This window comes from Drosophila albomicans, chromosome 3 (genome assembly GCF_009650485.2).
Source record: "Drosophila albomicans strain 15112-1751.03 chromosome 3, ASM965048v2, whole genome shotgun sequence".
NCBI lineage: Eukaryota > Metazoa > Arthropoda > Insecta > Diptera > Drosophilidae > Drosophila > Drosophila albomicans.
In genome coordinates this window covers 44,799,452-44,826,765 of record NC_047629.2, presented here as the reverse complement: position 1 = coordinate 44,826,765, position 27,314 = coordinate 44,799,452, and the positions used below count along the sequence as shown (strand labels likewise).

Genomic DNA, 27,314 nt, shown 5'->3' with positions numbered 1-27,314 from the left:
GTAGTACTCCTTTTATGTTTACACAGCAAATATGTGTAATTTAGTTTAATAATTTTGTAAAATGTTTTGTAAAATATTGTCAACCGCTACCTATGTTATAAAACCATAACTTTTCTTACAATATACTAAATTAATATACCGAAAATACTAAAACATACCAATGGTTATATTTGGTATATTCATATAGTTCTGCATTTAAAATATACAATACTGAACAAAATATACTAGATTGACAGTCAAAGCAACTGAGACCCTATTGTAAGTTTTTTGGAATACAATTTTTATCTAATCGCAAATTTTCAGAAATCATAAGGACATAAGGTCATTGTATGCACCAAACTTTAGCTTTAAAATATATTTTAATCGATTTGAAACTTAAGCTGCATGCAAATATTATATTACTTAGATCAAGGTGTTCATACGGACGGACGGACAGACGGACTTGGCTATAACGTCTTGGCAGTTTACGTTGGTAAAGAATATAAATATAGCGCCAAGGAATTTTCAAAAATGATAATACTAATTAATAATAATAATTATATTATCTATTCTTGAATTTAATTTATTATAAAGATAAATACGTATATATTTGTCGTTGCAATAAGTTTTGTATTAATACACCTTAGAATAGAAATAACGAAAAAATAATAAATACTTATTTTGAAATCATTAAAATCACCATTTAATTTAGCTAAAAGCCAATCGATTTTTCGACAATAATATAATTAATTGCTTATTCGACACTATCTTATAATTTCATATAAAAAAAGTGTCTATTAAATTAACTATTCCAGACGTGTTCTAAATTTAAATGACTCGCAACAACTTCCATTTAAATTTATGAGTCGCGAGTCCCTTTTGTGCTGATCAGCTAATGGTTGACACTTGGGCAGCAAATCAATTACATATAGATAACTCAAAGTGTCAGTCCATATGGCACCTGTGCTAACTGGCTGCTGGTTGCTGCCACAAATGTTGCATGCTGCAGAGGAGAGGAGTCACCTGTTTTGCAGGCATTTGCTTTAACAAACTTGATGCCAAATTGGGACTGCGACAATTGCTGTACATACATCATACAGAACTTTAATTGTGCCCGGCACTCAATCTTTCAATCACAGTGCAACACACTGAGGCAAGGCTGCAACGTTGCAACGATGCGGATTACATGCGGCTGACTGAGCGAACGTTGACGCTGAAGTAGAGTGAGAGAGAGAGAGCGAGAGAGAGAAAGAGAAGCGAAGTGGAATGAAGAATGGCAGGCAATATAATCTATATAATCATAAGAGTGCAGCATGTTGTAACATAGTCAGTGGAGAGGAGCAGCGACCGTCGCTTGCCGCATGCCGCACGCATTTGCGACATGTTGTCAACTCGAATTGCGTTCGACTGATTGAAGGCAGCCCAACCCAGTCCAGACAACCAGACAGAGTCTCATGCCAGAGTCCCATGCCCATCCCTGGCCATAGTCCAGGCCACAAAGTAGGCAAAAGGCAAGTGCCACAAGACGATTTGTGGCACAGAGACAGAAAGAGAGACAGGTTTTTACTGCGCAGGGCAGGACAACTAACTAAGCCACAAGCCACAAGCTTTGAGCCACAGCTTTAACTTTGGCTTTGACTTTCGGGTAGGCGTTGCAGATTGATCAACCGAACTTGGACTCACAAGACAGTCGCGACATTTGTCTAAGTTACGCTGTTGTTGTTGCTGTTGCTCTCCTTTCCGTTCTTGGCCTTTGCAACGTCATGTGGCCACAGGTCGACAAACATTTCAAGTAATTTCGCCATCAATCTTGCACTTTTGCACTCGTTTGCGACAGCAACGATCGACCTTGTCCTTGTCCGCTTGCACTGCCCACTCACCTGTATGGCTGCGTTCAGTTCAGTTCAGTTTATTTTGATCTTGGTGTCTCCACGATTTGCATAACTTGTCATCTTCAGCCGACGTCAAGCAGGAGGACCAGCCATCGCCATCGCCATCGTCATCGCCGTCGACATCGTCATCGTCATAGCCAGCGCAGAGTTCATTGTCAGTATCAATAAATATCAAGGCGCTGAGCGACAACATTTTGTGTGTCACATCCCAACTTTGAGATACACTCACTAAGCAGACAGAATTTAGGTGCTAGTAAAAAAATGAATATGAAGTTTGATCCCAGTGTTGTTATAGTATCTATAATCTCTATTCTTTTTGCTGTACAGGTTCAATACTTATCAAAGAAATAATAAACAAAAGTAAAGTAATCACTTAGGATAGCTTTAAAATCAAATTTCTTATTGGTACGAAATTAAACAGACAAACAAAACCTTTGTCTACCTTTAAATTATATAGAAAACTCTGTCACGCCTTTATCAAAGCGTGATAAAATTATATACTGCTAAAAAAAATTAATAAATAATATGGTTGGCTACTTATTTAAAAGAATATTGGTTAAATAGCAGATTGAGATTGAGTTTGCCTCACTTTTTGATTTGTAATATAATTAATTATAATTATTGATATTTTATTTGAGTTATTTTTGAACTGCATGTTGTTTTGTAACGATATATTTTACATTTAAGTTTATAGTCTCTCGAAAATATTTCATATTTCTATAATTCTGCGATTTTAAATAGTAAGCAAATAGGCAGTTTTGAACATTCCAGTTTTATTCCACAAAAAAAGGTCAACTATGTTGTATAATAAGTGTCAGCCTCCTGACTCTTACCATTTCAGCAGTGCCAATATACACATAAGCATATAATATTACGATTATTTTTTTCTTCTATTTTTTATTTGATATAACTCCCAGTCTTAATATACGATTAAATTACGGAAACTGTATTCTGTACCAATTTCAACCTCCTAGCTCTTACAATTTGAGCTGCGGTATATTTCCAGCCACTTATTTATATCTTAATACGCAACTTAAAATGGTAAAAATTAGAAACCTTGAAATTTCTAGACTTATTGAATGATGAAATGAAGTAAACTATGTTTTGTAAAATTACAGCCTCCTAGCTTGTACCATTTAAGATGTGTTTTTATATAAATACACATCATTTCGTTTATTATGCGTGATTTATAAGAGTTATAGATGGAATTTTAATATTCCAGACTCATTTTACGATAAAATTACGTATATAATGTCAGCCTTCCAGCTCTTACCATTTAAGAGGTGCATATATACATAGAAAATTTCGTTCATTTCTTTCTTAAAATGCGATTTAAGATAGATAGAAAAGAATTTTAAATATTTCAAGCTTATTGTACAATAAAATTACATAGACTGTGTTGTGCAAATATGTGAACCTCCTGCTCTTACCTTTAAAGCTGTGCGTTGTTAGCTTAATCACCACACAAACAGTTCTATATATTTTGAAGCATTTCCTAGAGCATCAAGCATTCGCTATTGTTTACCTCAACTACTCTGCCTTGTTGACTTTGTCCCCATCCACAGTCACATCCACATCCACATCCACATCGACATCGACATCCTCATCCGCAACTTGGCTGATTCCGAGTGGCACTGATGAGGCCATCGTATGTCAGCAGCATTTTTCGTGTGGCGGTTGAACATTTTGCTATTTTATGAGCACTGATATAAATGATCTTTTAATTAATATCACTTTAGATAGAAGCCGAGAAACGCACAATTCGCAAACGTAAAACGAGCCTCGTTTCAGCCATTGATGGAGCATTCTTCTTATGCAAAGTGATGTTTACGATTATGCATTGGGATCGAAGTCAACGCAACGTCAACAACTTGCCAATTGTCTCCGTCTCTCTCTTTCTCTCTCTAGTCTCTAGTCTCGTTTCTCAGTTTCCATTCTCAATCTTAGTCGCCACAATGCTGTCTCTAGACCAGGCTCTTAAATACTTTTAATGACATTGCCATGGATTAGGGCTTAAAACTGGTACTCGAGTCTTTCAACTTGGTCTATGAGTTGCATTTGGCTTTGGGATTTGCTCTCTGCTTATGTGACCAGTCAATGATAATCGGATCAGATTACCATTCAGATAATGTTAAAAGCTTTTTGCAATTTGCAAATACAAATTGTTTTTGGACGTCCTTCTCTTTCTCTCTCTCTCTCTCTCTGACTCTTACTCTCACTCTCGAGTTATTTTGCACTTAACCAAGGACATGGGAATATTACAACACATAACTATGCACATTCAAATAGAACATTATTTGCGCCCCAAAAAAGGGATTTACGACTTGGGTTGGTCAGCGAGATGCAAAGATTCAAAGATAAAATTATGAGGCGATATATTTGGCAGCTGTGAAACTTATGTGATTCGCATGGGAGATTAGACTGCAAATTAAAGACACATTTGGCAAGGGATAGACATCTAAAGATACAATATAAAAAGTAAGAATAAAGTCAAGAAGAATTTTTTGTGTTTTTTATTGTATAGTTTCTTTAGCAATAAAGTCAACCAACCTTGAGGAATCATCATCTATTCAAAATATCATTTCGGATAACTTTAAAACCATATTTTTAAAAAATTAAACTGACAAACAAACAAAGCTTCCTCTAGCTTATAATATACATACATAAAAGTCTATTAAGTTTCTATCAATATAGTAATCATACCTTGAAGAATCAGCTATTCCAAATATCATTTAGGACAGCTTTAAAATCATATTACAAAAAAAAAAAAAAAATTAAATACATAAAGAAAATAAACAATGCTTTATCTCACTCATAGAATATATAGAGAAGACAGCAAAATATATATAAAAAAAAAAAACTAGTGTAAAAATACATACAAGAAATTGTATAGTTCCTCTAGTAATATAAATGATCAAACAATCAACCTAAACAGTACTATCTTTAACTTAAAGAAACACATAATCTAAATACCATTATGATTTAAAATTAAGTTACTTATTTCTATAAAATTAAACAGAAAAACAAAGCATTATTGAACGTATAGAATACATATGTACATACACAAAAGTCTATTACGCCTCTCTAAAGCGTATCTAAATTACAGTACATGCTAAAAAAAAAGGGTGTAAAAAAGTTCATGCTTTTATAAGTACATTATTTGCAGGGTGGAGTACTCAGTTTAAAGGGGAGCCAGAGAATCGAAATACTCTATAATTTTCACAATGTAGTATGTTAAATATATAGCAACATTTTAGCAACCCCAACTTGGATGGATCTTGGGTTGTATCTCTTTCGGGTATCTAGAGCAGGCGATAAGATCGAATTGCTATGGAAAGCGCCGCTAGTTGTTGATGGGTTGTGCACATTTCATAAAAATGAAGTCATTAAATGCTATTACAAAGCGGTAATTGTTCAGGAACTTCCTATACCCTATATACTCGGTAGGTAAGAAGAGTTGACGCCCCAGCAATGTGCATTTACAGCACTTAGCTATGTTAATTATAGACTTCGAGTACTTTTTGGGCTCTTTGTGCACCTGTCATACACGAATATGAAATGCCATGAGTGACACTTGGCCCACTGATAGACGAAGGTGATACGAATTAACATATTTGCCTCTCTCTCTACCTTCCGCTCCCCCCCCCTCGAAAACACTGGCAATTTGGCAAACAATGCGCGGCGGGTACAAAATGCTGGTTAATATTAAATTTATTACGAATCATCATCATCATTTAGGTTGCTACTTACACAATCAGTCGACGATGAACTCTCAACTGTGACGCGAGCGAACTGTGAGCTTCGAAAATGGAATTAATGCTCCAATATACAATATTCTCGGGGGTTTTGTTTTTTCGCAAAGTCATCGTCGCCAACAGAAGGCAAAAGTCATGTGAACTTCCTGGAGTGGAAAACCAAACTCAACAATCCAACCCGAGCACTCATCGTCGTCGCCTCGTCCCCTATGCGATTCAACATCGGCGGAAATTGTGTCATTATTATAGACTAAAGCGCCTATTTAGTTACGCCTTATTATTTCCTTTTGCTGTCTGTCTTTCTCTCCGTCTGTCTGTCTGTCTGGCTCGGCATTCTCCAAAATTGAATTGAACTCCGCCTAATTGAAGTTGGCTGGAAATGACTTGGATCTTTCCTTTGCCTTTGCTTTTGCCATCAGCACTTCATCCTCTCTCACCCTCTGTCTCTATTCTTGGGTTTCGATTTTGTGCTCAACTAACACTGCATTTGGCTCATTAAAGTTCATTTGGTTTCAATTCATGTTCTTAGTTTATTTACAGTTCCTTCAGCATAATAGATCTAATTCTTTGTGAAAATAAAAACATTTACTATTGTTTGAGCTACAATAGAGTCGCTTTATTAGCCGGCAAATAGAGAGTTCACTTTTGATTAGTTGAATGAGTGTTAGATAGTGCTTAAAGTAATTAGTAATTTGTAGTGATTCCTCATACGGTAATTTAATATCAATAAAATCTATAAAGTGTCGAGGTGAGGAACAACATCAGAGATATGGTTGAGAATAAAGTTTTAAAAAGAACTATATATGAAAATTAAAGCTTTTTTTTAACTTTGGGTTGTCATTGAAAATATGATAAATATAATCTTCTTAATATAGCAAATTTCTAAATTATTATAATTCTAGTACTATTTTAACATATTTTCAGTTCATATTTCAAATAATATTTTAAGTAAATAGTTGTAAAAACAGTAGCTGAATTTAACTGATATTCTTAAGTGTAGATTATTATTTACACTTATTTAAAGATTGTGTTCACTCATTTATTATGTGTTAAGAAAACATGTAAGAAAGCTACAGTGGAGTGTGCCCGACTGTGAGATACCCGCTACCCATTGTGAATAACAGCAAAACAGAGTGGTATTAATTTTGAAATATACCGAATTAATATACCGCAAAAATACTGAAAATATATCAATGACTTTAATTGGTGTATTGAATAGTACTACATTCAAAATATACCAAAGAGTGTAAAATATACTAAATTGTCAGACAAAGCCAAAGTGCGGTATTAATTTTGACATATACCAAATTAATATACCGCAAAAATACTGAAAATATATCAAAGACTTTAATTGGTATATTGAATAGTACTACATTCAAAATATACCATAAAGTGCAAAATATACTAAATTGTCAGACAAAGCCACTAAGACACCTACTAAGTAGACGTTTTTGCCCATTCAAGAGTATTTCTTAAATAACACCTTCAATTTTTATCTGATCGCAAGCAGGAATCTTAAATAATTTTTTTTAATAAAATCTTTTATTACTCGATTATTCCTTTAACGAAGATGAATAATTTTAATAAGTGACAAGAGATTAACCCCACCGATTCCATTTGGATTATCAATCACAGAAATCACTCAAATTGAAGTATGTTCAAAAATGTGTTTTCTATCAACTCAATAGTTCACTAAATGTCAAACTGACTCGTTTGGCAGATCCTTGTTAAATCCTAAGTGGATATTAATCAAGCAGCAACAGGAATTGCGATTTTTTTTTAAAGAAAAGCTGCGCATCAATTAAATACTTTGGCTACCGGTTTGAATCATTCAAAACGGCACATTGTCTTGGCCAAATTAAAGTTTACTCAGCTGGAGAAGCTGCTGACTGTCTGACATCAAGAGGCAGAGAAGAGAGGAAAAAAGAACCGAAGCTGGTCTTAGACTTAGGCAGCGAGTCCGACACCTGAGTTGAATATTTCGTTGGCTGCTGCGCATGCGGAAGCGTTTTTCGCGTCATTTTTCATGCTGAAAATTTAATAAAGAAAATTAATTTGTGGACATTTGACTCGAGGCGAGACAAGCCAAAAAAAAAAAAAACAGCCAAGTGAGCGAAGATCGCGAGAGAGACTCAAAACTGCACGCAGACTTTGATCGATGGCACTCACGATGCTGCAGGCTGCTGCTGAGAAGAAGCTCCCAAAACCGACGACGACATTTTCAAACAGACGGGGGCATGCAACACGTACGGAAGGTATGTCGCTAGGCCCAGTATCAGTGAAGGGCGAGGCAAGGAAAGGCAAGGCAAAAGGGTCTCTGCTGTATGTGCCGCATGAGTTGCAAGTTAGCGCAATTAATTTATTTCAACACGAATTTAACTCTCATCGTGTGTGCTTGAGTGCGCGTTGCTCCTCACTTCATTCCATTTCCATTTCCCAGTGCGTTTTACATCAGTTTTTATTATTAAACCTTTTGCAAGCTGCAACTGCAACTGCAACTCCGCCTTGACTACAACAATATAGTATAGTAGTATATATTGTAGAAATTTTGTCGTTACCTTATCTAAATATGGCCATTGCATATAAAGACTTGCCATCCGTTGTCGTTGTCGTAGCTGTGTTGCTGTCGCTGTTTGGTGGGGCAGCTGCTTGCGGCAGGATTCAGCAATGCAACGTCTCCGCCGTCGTCGTCAGTTGATGCTGCGTCACTCATTTTTGCACAGTCCATTAGTTCGCGGATGCAGTCAGCGTTGAAGGTTGTACTTGCTGATGTTGTCTTTGCTGTTGTTGCTGTTGCAGTTGTTGCTGTTGTTGTCTACCGGTTTGACAGTCGCTCAGTCCAGTTGAGTTGCGGCGCAACTGCATCTGCAACTCCATTAGTTGTGTTGCCCAGCCGCATGTTGCATGTTCTTTTTTGCATTCTTTTTTTATTCCCGCGTTTATTTTCAGCTCATGGCTCAGTCTCTGGGCGCGTCCTAGTAAAAATACTCCACGTACACTTCTCCTAGATCTCTTCGCCTCTGCTTCTTATTCTCTGCCCTCCCTCGGCCTTCCTCGTCAACGGCCTTCATTGTGTATATAATTTTCGGTTATGCGAAGTAATTTGAGATCGCGCCACACGCGCCGCTTTTAATGACTTCATTAAATGCTCGACGAACGAAGGCAACAACAACAGCAACAACAACAACGAAAGTAAAGAGCCTTGGCTACAAAACAAAACTAGTTTAAGCAACTAAGAGCAACGCGGCTAGTACAAGTCGTCTTCATCTCGCTTCGTGTCCAGTTTAGCCTTTGTACTACTTCCGATGATGACTATAAAATGATTCCTTTAGGGCCTCTTCTGCTTCTTCTTCGTACATTTCTTCTTCTTCATCAGTTACTTGGCACTTGAGTCGTTGGCATCGCTTAAAATGAAAGATGTCGTGCCCCGAGACCACCTTGAATGACCATGGCTACGCTTTGCCCTCAAAAATACATGAAAACAACCTAAGACTAAAGAAGAGCTTTAACATGCAAGCTGCAGTCACTGTTGATGTGAAAGCTCTCTTAGAAATCCATGCAGCTTGAGCTATGCAAGTATTAGTGAGCTTTTAACAGCAGCTTAAAACTAAAGCTGTATCACACTAAAAATAATAACTGTAATAGTTAATTTTAATTGTTTTTTGTTTTGTTACAATTTAAACGTTATTCAGAAGCTTCAAATTTAATAATAATCAAAATGTTTGATTTAATTTTTCAAACTAAACTTTAAATATGATTATAATGAAATACAATTTTTTTTCTTTTCACTTTTGCAAGAGCAATCGCTTCATATATTCAACTGCTGAATTTGCAGTTGGAAAGCAGCGAAAGATTTTTGAAATAATGTACTTTTTGCGTAAGCTCCTCATTGTGACAAAATTTGTTTATTTCTCAGGCGATATCGAAGTAAAAGGGTCTACCAACCAACCAAAAGCTGTACAACTTTCAATATTCTTTGCTTTCCAACATCATCACACAATTGCCTCTTTTAAAATGATTAAATGGCAATCAAAAGACACACGAGCTACAGGTATTAGTGAGCAATTAGCAGCAGCTGTGCTAGTATTAGAGAGCTTTGAACTAGGCACATGCACTTGTAAGTCTTAAGCTTTCGTCTGATGCTGTGCATGTGAAAAGCTCTTCGGTTAGCGCAAAGAGCTTGCTTGGCATTTGAGCTGGCTGTAAATCTCTTCCATCATAGCTTCTGTCACGAGCCTGGTTAATGGCTTAAGCTGCTTCTAGAAAAGCAAAAAGGATGTGCGTCAGAGTTTGGTTTGCTTTGTTTTGGTTTGGTAAAATGCAAATTTTGTGTCAGTCCCTTTGCTGTGGATGGGTTTGACTAAATTCCAAGTTGTGGCAGCAGCAAAAAGAAACTCTCAGATATGCCATGAAATAAACAGCATACGAGGGGGCAGCAATGTGGACTGTGTGGAGTGTAGAGTGGAGTGTTTGCGGAGCTAGGGATTGAGCTTGGCGTTGTCCATTTACCGGCGCAGTCGTTACTCATTCTCAGGGCCTTGGACGAGGACGTGGATGGATAATTATGACGTTGCAACAATTCCAGCGTTCAGCATGTACATGCGGCAGGCAACCGCATCTGTGAGCTTAGGAGTGCTGCCTGCCTGCCTGGCTGCTTGCTGCATGTCTTTGCTGCCGACTGTGGCCAAGTGACAGTGCAACATGATTGCTCTCGGGCTCGCCACATGCCACATTTATCATTCGTCGAAACGTTGAAAAATTAGTCATTCCTTTATTTTACACCCAAATGCCGAGAGCTGACTTCTCCTCCTTCCGCCTTCCTTCCTCTGCCCCCAGCAAACCAGTTGTTGTTGTTGTTGTTGCGGGCAAATCCTTCTTGCATTACTTGCCACAACTTGCCACATACTCGTGGTAGTAGTGTAGTGGTCTGTCGCTCCTTGCAACAACATGCAAATGACTCTTTTAATTTTTATGAATTTCTCTGATTACGAAAATTGCTTCTGGGCTTTTGGCTGCCACAGCCACAACTCGAGTCCGAGTCACCGGCTCAGTCTGAGGCAAGCATGATGCATCGCGCATCTTCATTAGTCGGCGCAATGCTGTTGCAGTGTCACACAGCCATTGCCCACACGATGCCACGTTTGGACGTTGCACGAGTCTAGGCCATCATTTTTAGGCCCAGTTTAGACAGTTGGCCACAGCAAATCGCTGCTGGCAAAACTCTTTTTTTGCGATCAGTGTCCATGTTTGCCTTTGCTGTCGCATGTTTGCAACAAACACACACACACACACACACACACACTTGCCTCGTTTGGCAGATCAGCGCGGCTCATTGGCGCTCAGCTCAGAGCTTGTGGGCTCCAATGGAAATTACAAACGAATAAATCATTCGCAGCACAGCTCACGTTGCAAAGCCAAACATATATAGAGAGTCTGTGGCATGCAACGTACAGTGCAGTGCAGTGCAGCGCTGCACAGATACCGTAATTAGTTGGAATTGTAATTCATGGCTCGATTAGATAAAGATCTGCTTGCCAATTAGCAACGCACTAGCCCTGCATAATATTAGATGACAAAAGTGACGACTCAATTCGCTAGCTATTTCTCTCTACTTCCCCCTCCACTTCCCACTTCCTGTTACCCGCTGTGGCAACAACAATAACAACAACTACTGTTAGAAGTACAACCAGCAGCCACAGCTGTGGTATGTGGCCAGCTGAACATTGCTTTGACCTCTTGCCAATCTTGGCCAATTAGATTCTATCGAATGTTCCACAATTCTGGCCAATTGGCCCGCAACTTGATTTCAATAAAAATCCATTTAATTCGACATTTGTGGCCCCAAAACAAAAGCAACAGAATCGTACGAAAATTACAAAAGAAATTTGTTGAGTGCAAGTCGCAGTTTAAATACACTAACTTAGGTATATATTATAATATTATTATTGCAGAATTTCACATAATCATTGACATCTTTTAACTATAAAATAAATATCATCTTTAAGTATTTCTATTTAACGAACAGAAAACTTATTTTGTACATAATTTGTAAGTAAATAATTTGAAAATACAAATTTTTTTTACACAAGAAAACTACAAACCCATTTCTTAATTTTTCATACAAAGTTCGATATTATTTTAAATTTAAGCCTAAAAAGATTTCAATCAAAATTAAAAGGAAATATTATTGTCAGTAAATTTTTGTAAAAAATATCTAACAATATGAAATACAGTAAACTTTTTTAAAAATCGGGGATAAGTAATTGTATTAATTTACTTTTATAATAATAATAATTAGTAAAGAAAAACACTACAAAATGAAATACAGTTAACTTATTTTAAAACCGAAGATTAATAATATTATTTATTTATTTTTACATTTTTAATACAATCAGTATAACTGATAAAACATAAAGATTAATTTCCAAAACTTTAATGCTAATTTTCAGAAGTTTTGCATTTTAGAGAATTCCAATTTGTAAGCTAATACTACATATAATAAGAACTTTCAACTCCAACTTATATGTTAGCTTTAGTCATAGGAACTAACTATACCAAATTTCAGCACTATTCTTTCGTAAAGAGCTGAGTTCGCTTAGAACAAAATATGCTCAAGCCGGGAAAGAGCATCAAAAGAAACAGTTGCCGATTAGTGGCAACGCTTTTGGCTGCCGGCTGGCAACGTTTGAACTCGCGCGCCTCGTGCGGGTGCTGGCCTGGCTTAAAGACCGAGAGCGTGAGCGAGAGAGGGACAGAAAGAGTGAGGGGAGAGGGAGAGGGAGAAGGCAGAGTGCGCGACGCGGTTCCATATAAATCTCTCGTTGTAATTGCCGCGATAAGAGCGGCGGCCTCTTAAAAACCGGTGGCCAGAGCAGCGCGATAGCTACCAAAAAAAAAAAAAAAATATACGAACTTGCCAATATATTTTGGGCCAAACTACATAAATATCGCGTGAAATGCATTTGCGAGCGATAAATTTTGGCAACGGCTGCTGCTGCAACAGCGATAATCGACGCAATTGCAATCGATTTTGGCGTAATTTAGGTAAGGCTTAAGTGGCAAGAGGTTTTTTTTATTCCTCCCCATTGCAGTTGCAATCGCAGACTAACAAGGCACTTGCAAATGGACACTTTGATTGAAAATACATAGCTAAAGAGGTGTGTGTGTGTTTGTGTGTGCGTGTGAGTGTGTGGGCCAACACCTAAGCGACTAACAACATTCACAACAATGGCAACAATTTAAATCAAACAGCGTTGATCGCGTTGGCATTGTTGTTAGGCAAACTACCGTTAAACTCACTTTCACAGCGGGATGCAACACGGCGCAGAAGCGCAAGAGAGGGGGGACGAGAGCGAGGGGGAAACGGAGTTCAACGAAATTACTCATACGTTGACCCGTTGACCCCGAGAACTTCCAGCCACCGTCTTGTAGTTGATTTTTAAGAAGGAAGGGGAGAGGAAATCGGGGAGCAAAAGCAACTTGCCACTCGACACTCGCGACCTCGCCCGTTTCACGCGAATGTGTTGCGACCAGATGGGGCAGCATCAGCCACAAACAACATCAACTGACTGGCTTCCATTGCCGCGCTGATTAATTACACCGCCCGCTGTGCGAATTCCTCAATAAAAATCATAATTTCATGTTTGCGACCGGCCGCTGGCCAAAATGTTGATTGTTGCCGCATTTATGTAAGCCACGGCTTATTAGCTGCACGAGCTCTACACTCTTTCCCTCTCTCTCTCTCTCCCCCCTCTTTCTCTTCATCTTTCTCCCCAGCTAAGTGTAACGAATTTTTGATTGAAACTTTAAAATACTCGTTAGGAGGGTTTCCTCGTCGTCGTCGTCGTCGACATCGTTGTTGTTGCGCGTGAGTTTATCTTTTGATTAGATTCGTTAGAGTTTGTATTGGCCTTTTGTAACATCAAATTGGGCAGCACACACACATACTCACAGACATTCTCATGTGTGTGTAGATGAGTGTGTGTTTGTGGCACGGTTTTTTTTTTTTTTGAAGCTGTTTGTGGTGTGGCTCGATGGAGTCATTATTCACAATTTAGTAACACTTGATTTGCGTTTGGCGTTTTCTATAAATTTTCATAAATTGTTTCTACTTTTTTTCGATAATACCCTGGAATAACACATAGCTGCTAAAGAAGTATATGAAAGATGTTGATGTTTTTTGAAAAATGTAAATATTTTTACACTGAAGAATTAGTGACAAAAAATATATTAAAGAGAAGAATAAAGAATTATAAATTACCAACTATATCTTTTACAGAATATATAAATTGAATTATAATATTTTTAGTTATTTACTGTGATTTTTGGATTAAAAATTTATCGGTTATTTATTATATAAAATATGAAATTTTTTATTTTCTTGACTCGTATATTTACTTATCATTTGAAATTTTATTAAAAAAAGCATAATAATTTGACTCCTTAAATTTATGATGTCAATTAAAGAAAGTTTGATTATTTATAATTTTGTTTATTTAATATTCTTTTTAGATAATAGAATTAGTCGACTGCATTGAAATAAAGTTTGTAATTGAAATATAATATTTTAAATTTAAACAAGTAAGAAAGCTACAGCTACCAGAGTGTGCTGGACTACCTAAAAAAGGCTGGTATTATTTTTAGAATATACCAAAAGCTATAATTGGTATATTGATATAATACTACAGCCATAATATACCGTAGAGTGCAAAATATACCAGATTGTCAGCCAAAACAACTATGTAGTAAGCGTTTTTTCCCATACAAAAGATTTTCTTAAATAACTTTTACAATTTGTATATTATTGCAACCGAATTTGTAGAGATTCATAAATACAGCAATAAAAATCTCTATCTTCAAATTTACGCGGGCGTACCTGTTGCTTACAAAGTTAAAATACCCAATTATGTAATTATTAATAATCAATTGAATTGACAAATTTATATTATCCTTGTATATTTTGTTTTATTGAATTATTAAATCTTCCTTCTAGGAAAATACTCAAAACAGGGTATACTCAAGTTTTGTTCATTGAGCGTTGTCTGCTGATTCATAGTTGCTATAAAAAGCAACAAATTGAACCGAGGAAGAAAAAAAACTTATTGCTATTGGGATATTCACATGTCTTGTTGCTGCTGCTGTTGTTGCTGCTGTTGTTGTTGTTCGTCTTGTTTGTGCTTTGAACGATTGCCAAAGTCGTTTTAGCCAAAATGTTATGGCTATAATAATAAATACATACAACGCAGTTGACCCAGTTGCTGTCGTCGTTCGGTGTCTTAAGTATGGGTTACGTTCGATTAAACATAATTATATACATTTTATACACACACTTATTTTGCAGTTAAAGGATGGCCCGAAAATGTCATAAGTACAGTATCATTGTTGCCAACAAAAAAAAAAAGGAAAGAAATGTATGAAATGTGACAGGTTGTATGTGGCACATCTAATTAAGACAGCGAAACAGATTTCCAGCGAAGAAGAAGAAGAAGAACATCACCGACAAGCAACGTTGCAGAGACATTTGCAAGAGTGTGAGTGAGGGGCTGTGTGTTAAAATGAGGCACAGCATGATGTATTCAAAAATCATTAACAGTTGCATGGTGAAAGGAGCTGCTGCTGCTGATCCACATATCGTGGCAAAGTGAAGCGAAAAATTACTTTGACGTTGCGTCAAAATTTCACACTTTTGGGCCAGATAAAAAGCCAAACATACAGTTGATGACGAACCGGGAAGCCGGGTGAGAAAATTGGCTGAAACTCTGGTGCCCAGCATTCTCCAAATATTTGGCATATGCATTCAGACTGCACATCATTAAAAAGCATGTTAAGTGGCGGGGCAAGCACTGAGGCATGCCACCGGCCACAGACCCCTAAAGCCTCCGCTGTCTGTCTCAGTCTCTTGTCGCTTGTCGCTCTTGTCTCTGAGCCTGGGCTGCAAATTAGCATACAAGCCGCGCTTTTGCCATAATTTGCATATAAAATTAGCGCAACACTTTAAGCGCCTCTGCGCTCCACTCTTCTCTGCCTCAACAGAGCCTCTGACTCTGTGTGGTGACACTTGCAACTGCTGCAACGGTGGCTGCTCATTTAGCGTCTTGCTTTGCCGCTGATTGGTTGTACACACAATCCAACAGAGAGCCAAGAGACGAGCGAGAGAGTCGAACTTCTCTGTGTGCGCTATGATAATTAAGCCGAGGACGAGGCTGCACTTGTTGCTGCAATTTGCATGGCTTTAATGACTCACAATCTACAGATAGTAAGTCGCATATATATGTGTGTTTGTATATATCTAGTTATATAGCGAGTGTGGCGGCGCCTTCACGGCAATTAGCAGTCGAGTTCCGTTTGCCTGATTAGTCACGCCTCACTGCGCATTCCCTGAAAAATGGCTGCTCATAAATAACATCAAAATAACAACATACCCAAAAAAAAATAAACCCCAACTAACTCTCATCAATCTCATGCGTGAAAATGCTAAAGGTTAATAATTATGCTGTTTAATTTCAGAATGTGAGAACTAAGCAAACGTGTAAAAAATTCTTTTAAATTAAACCCATTTAGTTTTTAAACATTTCTGTTAAGAAAAAAGCGATTTGAGAATGGAGAGAGAATGTTGAAATAAATAGAAAGCTGAACTAAAACTCCAAACATTGTCTTTCACTTCATTGAACAAAGATTGTTATTGTGTGAGAACTAAAGGAACGTGAAGCAAGTAAGAAAACTGCAGTGTGCCCTTTCTTAAGCGGTTAAAATTTCCCTTATTTATACCGAAAAAATACTAATGTAACTGAGAAACTATATTTGGATATATATACTATATACCATACACATTGTCAACCTTTTTTTTGTCGGGTATAAAAATTGTATTAAATTATATTTTCTTAGTCCTTAGGAGGTAAAAATAAATAGAAAACTATACATAAATTATTTCTATTGGGTTTAGTGAGAAAACTGTATTTTTCTAAAATATTATTTATGAAATGTACAATATTTATTTTTTGCTAAATCATCTGATAAGCAACGATACAATATTTGCAAACCGTTCATGAATCTGACACGACAATTGCTTAGCCAAATGATTTTTTATATCACACTGCTATTTTAATGAACCCAGCTGTATATTATATGGTGTTTTCTGCCTATTTCAATTTGGTTTGGCACAAATGTATGACACCCTTTTAGACTAGGGATAGTGGGTATAAAAATTATTTTAATTTAAATTTACTTAGGCTTTAAACACTTCTGTTCAAAACTTAGCTTGAGAAAAGAGAAAGGAAGCAGAAATAAATAGAAAGCTCAACTAAAACTCTTTTCGAACAGAACCAACAAACTGTATTTTTCTAAAATTAATTATTTCTGAAATGTATTTATTTTTTGCTAAACCAACTGATGTTCAGCAATTGTGCAATATTTGCACAGCGTGCATGAAACTGACACTAAAATTGCTTTGCCAAATCATGCATTATATCGAAAATATTATTTATGAAAATACTCAATTATTGATTTTCTTTTCGACTGCACATGAATTGCTCGTATATCTTCTGTTTGCCACATTTTTTTTTTTTTTTTGTGATAAAAATGGCACTAAATCAATACAAGTCATAAACTGCAATACGGTTTTTAATTTATAGAATAAATGCGAGATGCGAGAACTGTGAGATGTGCGCTTCGAGCTACGAGCCTGGGCCATAAATGCAGTGAATAAATAAATAGGAATTTAAATAAATATTTATTTACATATAATTGCATGTCGAGCGATGGAAATTAATGCGATTGCAGTTTATGACAAGCGATTAAAATTGAAAATGACAGCATGACCGGCGAATTGAGTAAAGTTTCGTTCGTGCGGAGTTCGTGTTTTTTTTTTTTTTAATTATGCAAAAGCATTTTATATACTCGTATATTTGCTCGATGGATGGCCAGCAGTTGGCCATCATCAGCAATAGAGTTACAGCTTGAGCTACAGCAGTTGGCTCTCAGAGCTCTCTCGTTTATTGGCTGCGGCTCAATTAAGTAGCACAGATGCCATAAACAGATAGCTTGTTTTACTCAAGACTGACATTTAGATAGGGTTATCTAAAATGGCCTGCCACAGCAGAGGAGGCTACTGTCGAAATGAAATCTTTTCCTCCACCTCCTCCTCCTGTTCCTTCTCCAATAGCGATGTCGGTGCCGAAATTGAATGTACGAGAGTGGCAAACATTCTTTGTTCATTAGTCAAACGTTAGGTGACAATCAGATAGGGCCACCTCTAACTGGGTACCTGTTAACTGTTATCCACTTAAATGGGGACACAACCTGTAGCATTTCCCATGTCAACACAGTCGATGCCAGCTCGCCAGCTTATCAGCCTGATGTGATAGATTCGAAGATTTTCAGTGGAGAAAGTCTACAGTTGATTCTAGAGTTCGTTTCTTTTTTTAGGGCCACCAAGCAATTCAGCTTACTGCATCTTGCCGCCAGAGACAATCGCATGAATTACACACACACAAAAGCCAAGTGTCAATAAAATTGCGTAGATTATTGCAGGCGAGCTCATAAAATTGTTTACAATCCCAACCATATGCGCGACCCAATGGGCTGCCCATTCCCAATCCCAATCCCATTCAACTGCCAATTTCCGTGTGCGTGTCTCTGACACAGTCGTCGAGACTCAGTCGGACAATCTACAACCTAAGATACATGTGCATGCCGCAGGCATTGTGCAGCATTTGCCTCTTTTTTTGCGCTTTCTACATACAGATGTGTAGTATATGAATTTATTAAATAAATGCATTAGGCTATAATAATAAAAAGTAAGAAAGCTACACTTAAATGTGTTCGACTGTGAGATACCCGTGCGGAATTATCGCTAATATACTAAATTATACTAAAAGGTATTTTTTCAAAATATACCATAAGTACAAAATATACCATATTCAGCAGCAAATAATATACTACCAATTACTACCAATTATAGTCGAAATATACTACATATTACAAAATATACCATATTATCAACAAAAGCAATTAAGATAGCAGCCACCGATTTTTGTCATAAAGAAAACGGTATACTAAACTTTACAAAATATACTAAAAGCTATATTAAAAAATATACCATAAAGAACAAGTATAACATATTTTCCACTAAAATGAATACAAATACACCAAAATATATCAAATTAATACACTACGAATTACAGTCGAAATATACCATAAATTGCAAAATATACCATTTTGTTAACTAAAGAAATTAAGACCGAAAGAAAAGAAAACGGTATGCTAAACTTTACGAAATTTACTAAAAGCTACATTTCAAAATATACCACAAAGTAGAAAATATACCAAGTTCTCCACCAAAATCAATAAAGACAGACAGCAACAAAGCATATTTAATTAAAATACTACCAATTACATTTAAAATATACCATAGAGTACAAAATATAATTTATTATCAACTAAAGCAATTAAGACAGCAACTACCGATTTTTCTCATATAAGAGAACGGTACCCTAAACCTTACAATATCGTATACAAAGTAAATCATTATTATTATGCTTAATACAATTTTAAGAAAAAAAAAACAGGGTACTGAAGCCACCCTATAGATGCCATACCTCATAGTCTAATCCAAGCAACGGGGTGTCCCCAACATTTCTACAGCTGCAGTTGCACACGCCATTCGAATTCACATTGGAGTTGCATCTCGTGTTCGCCCTCAGCGCCCATTGGGACAACTGCAATATTATTGTTAATTTCATCGTAAATTTGAAATTCTTATGCTTATTGAATTTTCATGTTTTGGTCTGCCAGCCAACCAACCAACCAGACTGGCCAGGCGACACTCTGTTATTGTTGCTGGCCATTCGGCAGCATGCAAATGATTTTAGTTATGATAACACTATGTCAATAAAAACTGGTCTAGTGTTCTCAACCAGAGCTGCAGAATCTACTGTAATTGCAATTTGATCGAGATTTTTGGTAGTTGATTTGTGCTTATCGAATAGCAATTAAATATTTATACAGTTACCGATTCAGTGATTACACAAATGTATTTACTTCTTAGCTCTCTGCAAGACCATAAGCGAATATTAAGGTAAAAGCATAGTTAAACAAATGAATTGTAAAAAAGTCTCAACAAACTAATTCAAATATATTTATTATAAAAAATAGAATATATTTATTTAAAGACATACTTTTCGAATTTGATAATTAACTTAAAAATATTATTTCTAGACTTTTTCCATTTAGCAACTATTATTTTAAATCAGATTGAATCATGACTTTACTTACTTTTATTGTACGAAAAAAAAGTAAGAAAGTTTAAATATAATCGAAGAAATAGTGAAATATGTATGTAAAAAGCTATTTTTGGTATACCGACTTTCGTATACATTCAAAATATACCATAGAACTTATAGACTTCCCTTTGTTGAAAATATTTGTAAAACACATTTGTGTTCTTTTACTTTAAATAGTCAAACTATTTAAAGTATAGTTGCATTTCCGGTTTTGTGTCCATATCGTTATGCTAAGCACTATTCATATCTGCACTCCTTATATGAAACTGTTGTAAAAGGAAAAAAGCGAGTGCGGCGTCTCTCATGTACATTTTGTTATCATTAAAATTTCAAGCTATGATTTATACAAATATTTGCATTATGTGAGCTGGCGTACCTGTGACCTTATCTTGCAATCAAATGCGTAGAGAGTATCGCATTACAATGAACAACAACCGCATTTTCTGCATGCGAACACATATCACAAAAAAACAAAAACAAAAAGTGAAGAAGAGGTAGATGCCGAGTTGAACATATGGAGAAGAAGAAGTGACAACCTCCCCAAGGCACATGGGTAGACGCTTCACAGATGTGTTGTAAACGTGGTGGATGTGGATGTGGTACGTAGCCAGGCAAATAACTCAATCCTTAACAGAAATGACAGAAACCTTATAAATACAAGAATATGTTTTGCCGTTTGCCGTTTTCTGTTTGCTGTGCGCGATCATCCGATCACCCGATCCCGATTCTTCGATCCCGATCAACGTGTGGTTACGGCGCGACATGGGAATGCAGCTCTCTGGGCATGGCCATAACCAAGCCGCAAGAGAACAAGTTTCACTTCACTTAGAAGCAAGTTCTTATCGTTCGGCTTGTGTCGCTGTCGCTGTCGTTGTTGTTGCTATTGCTGTGTCTGCTTATTGGAGAATTGAAAATAACAGATTTAATTTGTCTAACAAACTGCAGCGAGACCAAAACACACACACACACACGATGCGGACAGACAGCCGTCATATTGAGATCTCATCAAGAGACCGCACAACAAGTTGCCACAGAACCATACCCCGAAGCCCCAACACATTGATAAAAAAAAAAATGGAAAGAAATTGAAAGAAAAAAAAACGAACTCCCATTGAAATATTTTGACAGCGGCGTGGCAGGCGTTGAAGTTCAAGAGAAATGTCTCAAGTGCATTCGAAGTATTTCGTAGCCTGACCGCCAAACTGACAGCTGCAATGCACAGCGAGATGACGGAGAAGCTGGCTGGCTGGCTGGCTGCTGAGAGATTTGAGAATATTGGAGAAGAATCAGAGAACTTTTGTGGGGGCACATGGCATATCGCTTCAGTGCGGCATCATCACGGTGGCTTATCACGCTGATAATGACAATCGATGATGCTCACAAAAACAAAAAAAAACTATACAAGACTCAAGGCTGGACGCAGCTTGAATTGAATTCAGCGCAATTTGTTACACATTTCAAAGTCTGAAGATTTGTTTTTTTATTTTCATAAGATCATTTTTTTTTTTTGTTTAGTTTTTTCAGTCACTAACCTCCAGTCTGTTACAGTTCTGTCTATCTTAAGAGCGGGGCCTCGAGTCTCACACCACACACAAAAAAAAAAAAATTATTCATTTGGCTGAAACCACTTAAAAATTTTTAAACGTGACGCGCTTTCATATTTTTGTTCAAGTGTTTGTTTTAGATTTTGTCGGTACAAATTGGAGAATCAACAAAAATGTTGTGTGTAAATCTGAAACGTCATGAAATTAACATAAAGTTGGTTGTTGTTGCACTTTAAAGCGAGCACTGAGAGGGCCGATTCCCTCCCCTCCACTCTCCTCCCCAACCAGAGCTCAAGATCCATATCGATAACCAAATGAGAATAAACTATAGACTTACCTCTCGATTCTCAGCTGCTGCGATGGCTGCGACTCATATATGCTAATCCGAGTGCATTTTATGGCCACTTTCAATTTGTTATTATAACAAATTAATTTTGACACTCAAGTTGATTGCAAAAAACTGTCCAATTGGCATTAAAACCTACGCCAAAAACGAAAAAGAAAACAGCTTGTCCTCTATTGTCCGGGCGGTCTGGCGTATCCAACAGAGAGCAGCACAGCCGTTTGCCTCAGTTGACAGCTCTCCAAATGCGAAACAGATCAAAGCAAATTATGTGCAACGCCTCTTAGCTGCTTAGCGCGTGATCATGGACAGCTCCGAGATGCTGTGGCAACTTGTTGGCCCGGCAATCCGAAGCCGAGCTCGGAACACAAACTGCAACTCCAACTTGGCCAATGGATTTTCATTTGCAGCAAGTATTTCATAAATCAACAAATGGTGGCATTGGACATGCGGATGGAAGAAGACAGCGTGCCACAGTGTGATGGCTCGATTAAATGGCTTTCAATGCAAACAACTTGCGGAGTCGTCGTTATCGTTGTCGTCTCTCTCTCTCTCTCTCTCTCTCTTTCGTTCTCGCTTTTGCTCGCATTTCCATTTCATCATGAGGTTGGCATCAGCATCAACTTTGGCTCCAGCCATAGCTTTGAGCACCAGAGAATAAGAACTCATAACAAATTTGCGCGCTTTTATGCCCACAAATTGCCATGTCTTCAACCAAGTGACAGCGCAATTATCGAAGGCCCAAGTCTCAGTCTCAGTCACAGTCTCGAGTCTCGAGTCTGGGCCTAGGCAATGCGTTGCCACTTCTCATACTGATGGCTAATGGAGCGACACACCAGCAGCAACAACAGCAACAGCAAGGGGGCATCATAGGCAAACAACTGCAGTTGACAGTCCGTTAAAGGGCGATGAATTGATGAATTGTCTATTAGAATGAAAAACCATTTAGCATTTGTCAGTCCATTACAAACTTCTCGTCACGATTGCATTCTTAACATCTTGCATATTCATAGCGAATTGCATACTTTATAAGTTGAAATCCTTTCCGCACATTGGCTAATATATCCTTCACATTATTATTAATGCATTTCGTATCATTGAAGCCATTTACAAAATCTTTTTAAAAATAAAACGCCGATCAGTCATTGCACCTTCATTTACAATCCATGTAAAATGTTTTAAGAAATTCATTGGATGACATCTGGAAATTCAAATTTAATTATATTATTATCAACATGATAAAATTGGTAATTACTTAACCTTAACTTAAATTAATAAATAATGATTACCGTGAATGGAAATTATAATTGATATGGACACACTTGAAGAATGGAGTTGCCAGATATTTTCTTAAAAGCATCGCTGAAAACTTCAATCGATGCTTTCAAAATAAAAATCGTTTTAAGAATATTTACACTTTGATGATTCCAACAAAAAATATATTAAATATATAACGCAATTCAAAAATTTAAAAGATTGTTTCTGAGGATCATAGTAGGCATGTTCGGCAGCTTATTTTTATAAGATATACGCATATTTGAATCTTAAAACTTTAGAAATCAAATTGACATTTCTAAATGTTAAAGCAAAACTCAATTTTTAAAATTCATATTCAACCTTTTTTGCATAATAATCGATTCATCGGGAATCATCAGGCAAATCGATCTTAAGCCATCGACATTCTATATCGTATATATTGCGTTGCAATAATTTGGGACTTTTGTAGATTGCAACTCTCAAGTAAGTGTTAATTCCGAACTACAATTATTTGTATACAAAATTAAATTAGCAAAACACTATTAAATGAAATTCTAGGAAACAACCAACACCAAACGCAACAAAATATGGCACATATTCAAGCAACTTATTTGGCTACACTAATACAGGAAGTTAAAAAGCTAACTGCAACTTTCGAAAAACTCGTGTTGCAGATTAAGCCAGAGGCTGCATATCAATATGTAGAATTTGGATCGCAAAACATCACCTGCTTTTACGATCTCTACCGTTTGTGGCAAGAGCAAGTGGCTAATTTCACAGCCATTCAAAATATACAAGCTGAAGAGTTTCAGAATCAAATATTGGAGAAGGACAAATTGCGTGAGGAAGTATTGAATAATCTTAAAAATCAAGAGGAGACCCATATGCGTGAAATAGTGCAACTAAAGCAACAATATAAAAGCGAACTGAAGGCAAAGGAGGAAAGATGCTTGAAGCTCGAGCAAGAACTGTTGCGCCTACGTGAAGACAATGAGCGGAATACATCATGCTCCATATGTTTGGATCCATGGACATTGACCGGTCACCATCGCTTGGTAGCATTGCACTGTGGCCATCTATTTGGAGAGCCTTGTATTCGGGATTATCTGCAAAGAGCTAATGTGTGTCCCAATTGCAGAGCTATGGTTTATCCAAAAGATATTCGATATATCTACGGAAGACCTTTTTAATAATTTCGTTGGTTTCTTATTATTAATGTTCAGTTTCAGTTGAAAATGTTAAATAAAGTTTATCAAGTTTATTCTCTTTTTCTATGAGCCCAACATATCAATAGAATTAGATTAGCAATCACTATGGTAATCCGTCAAACTTAATTAGCTTGGTAACATTAGCTTGGTAACATTTCCAAGAGAATTATCGGTGGTGCGATGAATCATCTTATTAAAACATCGATGCGTGTTTTGCAGTTTTTTTGAGAACAACCGATTAAACAATGTGAGTTTCTTAATATCACTGAAATATAATAACATCAATTATTTAAGTTTGACATTTTTTATTATATTACATTTTATTCTGTTTTCATTTATTTTATTTAGATATTCTTTACTCTGTCTAAGTTGTTCACACCGAAACTTATGTTAGTGTAGACACTTGGCATCACAGATTTGCATCTTTTAAGTAAATGATACATACATATGTTTTATGCTTTACTTAGATCAACTGCGTCAGCATGAATGATATGACTTGATTTATTTAATACAAATCGCCAAGTCGATCAACATAACGAGTTGCTTAATATGATGGGAAATCAAAATTAGTATAATCTATTAATAAACAATTAATTTAATTTATTTAATCTTATACTTTTCTATTGCCCTTAGTGGCACATAATTTATTAAATTACTCTTTTGGATGATTTGATTCTATTGCTTTTAATATTTTTCTTGTTCCACCCTGATCGTTTGCATACCTAAAGAACACTTGCATCTTAGAATCGCATCAATCAAGCAGATGCACTAGGTCGATACAGGGTATGCAAGTGTCGTAAACCTAAGAATTATCAAAATCGATATCGACAAGCACGTGGATGCTCGATACTTTATGAAATGAAACTCTGAGCTTCGAGCTTTTTGACATCACTACATTAAATTGGTTGCATAGTTGCCTGCCATTGCTCATCTAATACTTGGAAATGTAAGACTGCGGGAATTAGCGTAGATACTAAGCTTTTTATTTCACAACAAATTTATGCACTTACAGATAATAAAATCAGCACCCAAGCAAACCAACAAAATGGAAGATTTAAAACAAGCTATTTTAAATATGATGGCCGAACAATTAGATGATGGGCTCAAACAATTGGAAGAGGCGGCTGCCAATTTGAGAATGGATCAGCCTGAGGGTTCTCAGAATCAGCAATTACTGGACGATCCAAAACCTATTACTGAGGAGAACAAGTTTGAATTGAATCAAACAAATTTAAATCTGCACGAATTACATATGCTTAAAAAGGAGCTGGACACCCAAGTTGCCATAAGTCGCCATCAAAATACATTAATCCATGATCTCAAAGGTCAAGCGGAACTTGATTTGGCCAAAATTTATGAATGCCAGACCAAGCTGGTCAAAATGGATGACAAATGTTATAAACTAGAGCGTAAACTGTTTAAAATGCAGAAAAAAGAGAACCTTGGAGAAGAAGAACTAGGAGACGAAGAACTTGGAGAAGAAGAACTTCATTTCCAAATCGATAAACTTCAAAAGGAACTGGAGGCAAAAGATGATATATGTCACCAGTTGGAGCAGCAAATATCCCAAGTATATGAGAATCCAGAATATATCGAAATGCGCAAACAGTTACTTGATCATCTTAAGGAACAAGAAGAGCTGCATTTGCAAGAAGTGAATGAGCTTCGAAAGGAACTGGAGGCAAAAGATGATATATGCCATAAGTTGGAGCAGGATGTCGCCCATGTTGGTGAAAATCCAGAATACATTCAAATGCGACAGCAGCTTCTCGATCATCTTAATGAACAAGAACAACTGCATTTGCAAGAAGTGAATGAGCTACGAAAGGAACTGGAGGCTAAGGATGTTATATGCCATAAGTTGGAGCAGAATGTCGCCCATGTTGGTGAAAATCCAGAATACATTCAAATGCGACAGCAATTGCAGGACACTATTAAATGTCAAGAAGAAGTTCATTTACGAGACATAAATGAGATGCGCCAAGAGCTGGATCTTAGAGACAACATATGCTTGCAGAAGGAGCAGAAAATAGAAGATCTCGAGGAGCGTCTGGAATTGAGTACTTCTTGTGACATATGCATGGAAACTTTCAATACTTCCAGTCATCGCTTGGTAGCATTGTCGTGTGGTCATCTCTTTGGTGAGTCATGCGTTCGAGAATGTTTGCGCAGAAATCCTTTATGTCCAGAATGTCGCACTCATGTTTCAGTAAATAATATGCGCTATGTGTTTCCGCGTTATTTGTAATTTCTTTAATCAACCTGAAGCAATAAATATTTGCATTGAACAATTTGAATAACCATATTTTGTACTTTTTTTTTTAAGAATAATGTTTATCTTGAATAATCAATAACTATTTGTGTTGAAAAATTGGAATAACCATATTTTCTCTTGCCTCAAACGCAACAAAATATGGCACATATTCAAGACGATACAAAACAATGCGAAAAAGAGTACAAAGCTATTGCAACTAACTGCTTTCATGTATTTCTGAAAGTGCCGTCAATTTTTTTCTTATGTGTTTCATTATTGAAGCCAACGCCAAAATATCAAGAAAGTGTACATATTTTTTTGAAGCGAAGGTCCAGCAATTGTAGTATAATCGAATAATGATTCAATTAATCGAAACCAATTTTTCGATACAATTAAATCGCTAATTGAAATAAATTAATCGATTAATATGTATCAGATGATTAATCGTGCCATCACTACTCGATACTTTAAAAATAAAACTCTAAGCATCGAGCTTTTTGACAGCACAACATTAAATTGTTTGCATAGTTGCATTACATTGCTCAGCGAATACTTGGAAATGTAAGACTGCGGGAATTATTATTATTATTTTATTTCACAAAAAAATGTATGTACTTACAGATAATAAAATCAATTGTGATTTATAGAAATGCGCAGACAGTTACTTACTCAACTTAAGGAACAGGAAGAGCTGCATTTGCAAGAAGTGAATAAGCTTCGAAAGCAGCTGGAGGCTAAAGATGATATACACTAAGCAGAAAAAGTCTGCGTACAAACTTAACGCGCAACTTTGATGTTAAATA

The 27,314-nt window shown here is 36.6% G+C and overlaps 2 protein-coding genes across 2 annotated transcripts; both read left to right on the top strand.

Moving 5' to 3' along the window:
* Window positions 1–23,322: 23,322 nt before the first annotated feature.
* Window positions 23,323–24,307, top strand: LOC117571323 (E3 ubiquitin-protein ligase rnf8-B-like). The gene is made up of 2 exons (XM_034253410.2): window positions 23,323–23,532; window positions 23,608–24,307. The coding sequence occupies exon 2, from the start codon at window positions 23,637–23,639 to the stop codon at window positions 24,237–24,239; it is 603 nt and encodes a 200-aa protein (XP_034109301.1). The 5' UTR covers window positions 23,323–23,532; window positions 23,608–23,636; the 3' UTR covers window positions 24,240–24,307.
* A 789-nt stretch (window positions 24,308–25,096) lies between these two features.
* LOC117571847 (involucrin-like) lies at window positions 25,097–26,518 on the top strand. The gene is made up of 2 exons (XM_034254236.2): window positions 25,097–25,203; window positions 25,270–26,518. The coding sequence occupies exon 2, from the start codon at window positions 25,303–25,305 to the stop codon at window positions 26,503–26,505; it is 1,203 nt and encodes a 400-aa protein (XP_034110127.1). The 5' UTR covers window positions 25,097–25,203; window positions 25,270–25,302; the 3' UTR covers window positions 26,506–26,518.
* The last annotated feature ends 796 nt before the right edge of the window (window positions 26,519–27,314 follow it).